Source organism: Rhinopithecus bieti, unplaced genomic scaffold, assembly GCF_001698545.2.
Source record: "Rhinopithecus bieti isolate Rb0 unplaced genomic scaffold, ASM169854v2 scaffold_28547, whole genome shotgun sequence".
NCBI classification, from domain to species: domain Eukaryota; kingdom Metazoa; phylum Chordata; class Mammalia; order Primates; family Cercopithecidae; genus Rhinopithecus; species Rhinopithecus bieti.
Genome location: NW_016813480.1, coordinates 1171570 through 1177452, shown reverse-complemented (window position 1 = coordinate 1177452; position 5883 = coordinate 1171570). Strand labels below are relative to the sequence as shown.

At 48.4% G+C, this 5883-nt stretch overlaps 1 protein-coding gene across 1 annotated transcript in view; it reads right to left on the bottom strand.

The window, feature by feature from the left end:
* Positions 1-5244, bottom strand: part of SLC46A3 (solute carrier family 46 member 3) — a 21951-nt gene extending 16707 nt beyond the window's left edge. The window contains 2 exon segments of the mRNA XM_017848495.1: positions 3752-3964; positions 5016-5244. Coding sequence (XP_017703984.1) covers positions 3752-3964; positions 5016-5222 — 420 coding nt within the window. The 5' untranslated portion in view covers positions 5223-5244.
* Positions 5245-5883: the final 639 nt, after the last annotated feature.

Genomic DNA, 5883 nt, shown 5'->3' with positions numbered 1-5883 from the left:
AAATAAATAAATAAATAAATAAATAAATAAATAAATAAAAGAACATTTAAAATAATATAAAATTGAAAGAGGAGCCTTACACTGTCTACAGATGGTAGCGTGCCATGGCTGAGTGTGGTGGCTTATGCTTATAATCCCAGCACTGTGGGAGGCCGAGGTGGGAGCATCGCTTGTGCCCAGGAATTTGAGACCAGCCTGGGCAACATAGTGAGACCCTGTCTCTAAAAAAAAAAAAAAAAAAAAAATAGACCAGGCGCGGTGGTTCACGTCTGTAATCCCAGCACTTTGGGAGGCCGAGGTGGGCGGATCACTTGAGGTCAGGAGTTTGAGACCAGCCTGGCCAACAGGGCAAAACCCCATCTCTATTGAAAATACAAAAATTAGCCGGGTGTGGTAGTAGGTGCCTGTAGTCTCAGCTACTCGGGAGGCTAAGGCAGAAGAATTGCTTGAACCCGGGAGGCAGAGGTTGCAGTGAGCTGAGATTGTGCCATTGCACTCCAGCCTGGGTGACAGAGTGAGACTCCATCTCAAATAAATAAAAATAAAAAGTAAATAAAGGTGGTAGTATGTCATGACCTGAGGAGTAAGATAAACTCAACTTCCAAGGACCAAAATGACAATGACAGATGACATACACACACAGATTGGAAGATGTATCAATCATTACACTAGTTATTTGATGGAAGGAATTTTGCATGATCTTAAAACATTTTTTGCTTGCCATTTCTCTGTATTTTCCAAAGTCAATATAAAGTGTGTACCATTTGTACACTGGGAAATGCTAAGCTGATTTAAAAAAACAGATTTAAACCGTTTTTAGTCGTTGAATGAATCACTGAAGGCAATGGTGGTGCCTCCTGGGAAATAAAAATGTTCCTTTGTCCTAAGGAGCAAATGGGGTGTAGGCCACCACTCCAGCATGGGTGGCAGGGTGAGGGTAGGGGTGGTTTCTGGTTCCCGGAGGTCTAAGAGCACCAACTTTAAGGGAAGGGATCCAGAATAGCAGGTTCTCTTGAATATTAATCCAATTAAGAAACAATAAATGAAAAAGTCCATTTGAAAATTTGGCTAAAATCTTTGACATGAGACCACTGCTCTGGGCAATAGAGGGCTGTCAGCAGCTGGGCCAGGCTGGAGGTGGGCCAACACTTGCCACCTGTACGGTTGCAGAAGCCACCAAGCTGGCTGGACCAAGGCCTGTCTTCCCTCACTCCAAGAGGGCAAGAGCAGCAGACTTTCCCAGACATTCTAGTCCTCTCCTCCCAGGTCCCTCCCACTGCAACCAGGGGGCCTGCTCCTAGGGGTCAGCTGAAAGAAAGCACAGAATCAAACACAGAAGTTGAAGAGCCTATAAGAAGAGAGTTGTTAAAAGATACAAAATTAAGGCCGGGCGCGGTGGCTCAAGCCTGTAATCCCAGCACTTTGGGAGGCCGAGACGGGCGGATCACGAGGTCACGAGATCGAGACCATCCTGGCGAACACGGTGAAACCCCGTCTCTCCTAAAAAAATACAAAAAACTAGCTGGGCGAGGTGGCAGCGTCTGTAGTCCCAGCTACTTGGGAGGCTGAGGCAGGAGAATGGCGTGAACCCGGGAGGTGGAGCTTGCAGTGAGCTGAGATCGCGCCACTGCACTCCAGCTTGGGCGACAGAGCGAGACTCCGTCTCAAAAAAAAAAAAAAAAAAAAAAAAGATACTAAATTAAGCTAGACAGGAGGAGTAAGTTACAGTGTTCTGTAGCACCACAGGGTGACTGCAGTTAACAGTAATACATTATGTAGTTTCAAAGAGCAAGAAGGAGGATACTGAATGTTCCCAACACAAAGAAATGAGAGATGTTTGAGCTGATGGATATGCTAATTAGCCTGATCTGATCACTATACATTGTATGTATCAAAACACTACTGTATGCTCCATGAATATGTACAATGATTATTTGTCAATTAAAAAAAAAAATAATGCCGGGCACGGTGGCTCACGCCTGTAATCCCAACACTTTGAAAGGCCCAGGCAGGAGGCTCACTTGAGGCCAGGAGTTCAAGGCCAGCCTGGGAAACAGAGCAAGACCCTGTCTCTACAAAAAAAAAAAAAAAAAAAAAATTTAAAATTAGCTGAGTGTAGTGGCAAGGGCCTATAGTCCCAGCTACTCAAGAGGCTGAGGTGAGAGGATCACTTGAGCCTAGAGTTCAAAGTTGCAGAGAGCTATCACCACACCACTCCACTCCAGCGTGGGCAGCAGAATGAGACCCTGTCTCAAAAAGTACCATACATGCATAAATACATAATAAACAAAAAACACTTCAGGTGATTCCAACGTCCAGTCAAGGTTAAAAAACACTGTGTGAGAGGTTCCAGGATGGGATTCAAGTATGTATACTAACAAACGTCTCCAAAGCCGAAATCTGAAGAGCATCCCTACCGCAGGACCCCAACTTTGAAACTAAGAGGATTTGTTAAACTCTTTTCTGTTTATGTGTTTTTCTCAACCTAGAGAGACTCTGGGCTTCTCAGGTTCAGAGCCATTTTGCCTATCCTTGTCACCACAGGATAATGTGTTCTGTGCCAGAACCTTAATGTCTTCCAGGCTGTTCAGAAATAATCACTTCCAAGAAAACATTTCCCATGGGAATGAGGAAATGAGTAAGATTAGGGGTTGTGCCAAATTGCCTAGCCTCACCCCAGCAAGGTTCCACCTGACACCTCGGGAAGTGCTAGAATCTTGCCTCTAGGGCGATTTGCCATTTCCTCCTTCTCAGGCTCTTCTCCCAGTCACAGAGACTCACAGAGCCAGCAGGAGGTGACTCAATTCCTTTTAACTCATTCTCTTTCACTGGGAAGGCAGCACCACTCCTTTACAATCACAAAATATCCCCAAGAAGAAGAGTTTAGAGTTTACAGGTGTGATTTGTTTTTGAGGCATTGTAAGAAAAAAAAAAAAACAAAAAACATTTCCAACCCTGGATACTATCTCTTTGCATTTTGAAATGGTAGACTTTTGTCAAAAACTGCCCAAGGGACCAGGAGAATGGTGAAGTGCATCCTGTTCTACACACCAAAAATTGGGGAGGTGGCTGGAGAGGGAAGAAGAAAGCCTCCTTAATATCTGGCTAAACACTTTTGGTGTCAAGAGGGGAATACTCCGCACTCCAGATGTCCCCACACAGCTGCTCCTTAACATGTGACAGCCAAAGCTGATTTGACACGACACCACCACCAAACAATAAACGCTCCTTCACCCTACCCTATGACAGACACTGTCCCACAATCTCAGTGATGGGCCACTTTCTAGAGTCCCTGAAAACTGGGACATGCGGAAACAGTAAAAGGATTGGGGAAGAAGAGAGCAAGGGAGAGAGAGATGTTTCTCTCTCTCCCTTGTTTCAGCCACCCCTGTCCACCAAGTAGCCCATTCCAACCTGCCCTGCCCCCAATTTTCAGACTTTTTTTTTTTTTTTTTTGGACAAAGGAAGGAGACAGCCACAGAGGAGATGACACTGTGGTGACATTTTCCAAGAGAAAGGAGAAGAGCGAGTGTCGCAGAGGAGGAGGGTCTTTTAAGAAGAGGCAGATTTGAAAGGTGTCAGGAAACTTCAAATGGGGTGAGATCCCAGTAAAGGCCATTAGGTTTGGGATTTAGGACTTTGATGGCTGCCCTAGAGAGAGCAATGGATGACGAGTTCAGGGTCCTCCGACTCAAAAGCCCTGTACACATTCCCTTTTTAAAAAAATACTATGGATATTGTAATTTCTTACCTCCTGGAATGCAAAAATTGGACTGCTTTTGTTTTTTTCACACTCAGAAATATTGCTATCAGATGAAAACGTGTAGTTGCCAGTTTCTTCCCATATTCTCCGATAAACATATTGCGTTGTCAGCGGACCAGTCAAAGTCATAGCAAATGCACTAAGGAAAATGGCAGGTTCTACAAATAAAATCTTCATATTGCCTGGGTAGGTAGCCGTATTCTATAAAAAGTGAAAACGGAGAAAGATCATCTGTCTCATCCCAGAGGCTAGATATTCAAAGATGGGGAAGTTTGAGAAATTTCGTGGAGTAAATGTTTAAACAAGCAAACTAGAGAACAGAAAAGGCAGTAAGCACTTTCTCAGAGAATAACTTTTACTTTGGAGTAGAGTACTCTGTAGCAACCTGAGGCTGCAGTGCTTTCCATTTTTATGATTACGACATTGTAGGACTCAAGCCGCCTTTGAGTCTTTGAAATAATAAATTGTCACCATCTTGGTTAGCCAATGATCACAGTACAGTTCCCACACTGTATACTGCCAACTGGTTTTTCATAAGTTCAACAATGAGGTTCCTTTTGGGAAGCCACAGTTGCACAACTGTTATTGTTATTTTGCTGCGTATTAACAACGGACAGGGAGGGGGCGTTTTAAAAAGCAGCTCCCAATCGGAAGGGCCTTGTTTTTTTTGTTTTTTTGTTTTTTTCTGAGACGGAGTCTCGCTCTGTCGCCCAGGCTGGAGTGCAGTGGCCGGATCTCAGCTCACTGCAAGCTCCGCCTCCGGGGTTCCCTCCATTCTCCTGGCTCAGCCTCCTGAGTAGCTGGGACTACAGGCGCCCGCCACCTCGCCCGGCTAGTTTTTTGTATTTTTTAGTAGAGACGGGGTTTCACCGTGTTAGCCAGGATGGTCTCGATCTCCTGACCTCGTGATCCACCCGTCTCGGCCTCCCAAAGTGCTGGGATTACAGGCTTGAGCCACCGCGCCCGGCCGGAAGGGCCTTATTTTTAACTCACCCCACGATTACAGTCTTCCTGCCAGGCTGGGCTCAGGTCGGGCCGTGCCCGGGGCTGTCGCCTCGGATGCCCTGCGCTCGCGCGCGCCCGGGTTCAAGGGCAGCCTATGGACTGGGGCAACGGAGGACGCTCCGGGGACAGTAACCTCGGGCTGCGCGGCTGGCGCTGGGTGGGGAAGGGACTTTCCCGTCGAACTCGACCAAATTACGCTAGTCGGGGAGTCTCAAGCGTATTGTAAAGCAAACCACGGCAAGCGCACTTCCGCGTCCCGAGTGACACCTGCACGGTTCCCCGCGCAGCCCTCGGCTTCCTCGCGGCTCTGCGGACTTGGCCTCAGCGAGGTGCAGCGGGGCACGGGGCGGCTGCTCCTTCTGCGCAGTGGACACTTGGCCGATCGGTGCCTCTGTCGGTCGGTCCGCGGCCCGGCCAGCGCTCGGCGGTGACTCTGCCGCAGCCAGCTGAGCATAGCTGTCCGCCCAGGAGGCGGGGTCGGCTGCGGCGGCGCTGTCACTGTTCTACCCGGGTCTCCTGCGATTGGGCCCAGCAGCCGGTGCCCCAGCGGCGATTGGTCCACCCCAACGTCACTCTCCCCCGGAGAGTGGCTAGTGGATCGTGCACCCACCCTCGGAGGTCTGGAGTGGATCCCGCGCGGCGGAGCAGCCACTCAGCACCGCTGTTGGGTGCTGGGCCGCGCCGCAGGCTCAAAGGCTCTGGAGTTGCAAAGCGTTTCTGAATCCGAATATCGTTTCTCATATAAACACATAAAGTAACTGTTGCAAAAGTAACATGTTTGGGCTGTAGCCCCCAGCAGGATCCCGGTCGGCCGGGCAGGTGCCCGCAGAAGAGGGGAAGGGGCGCCGGTGGAGGGCATAGTAAAGAGAGTGTTCAATGCAGAGTTAGTGGAGGGTTGGAATGTGGTCGCTGGCTCTTCCTGGGCGGGGGGGAAGGGGGGCTCTTGGGCAAATCGTTAAATTTTCATGAACCTCCATGTCTTTATCTGCCACGTGAGGATAATAACAGTCTTACAGGGTTGTCTAATTAAACACTCAGCATGTATACACAACATAGCCCCTGGACATAGGAGGAGTTGTCAGTGCTCTCCAATACACCCACCAGGAACACGCTTG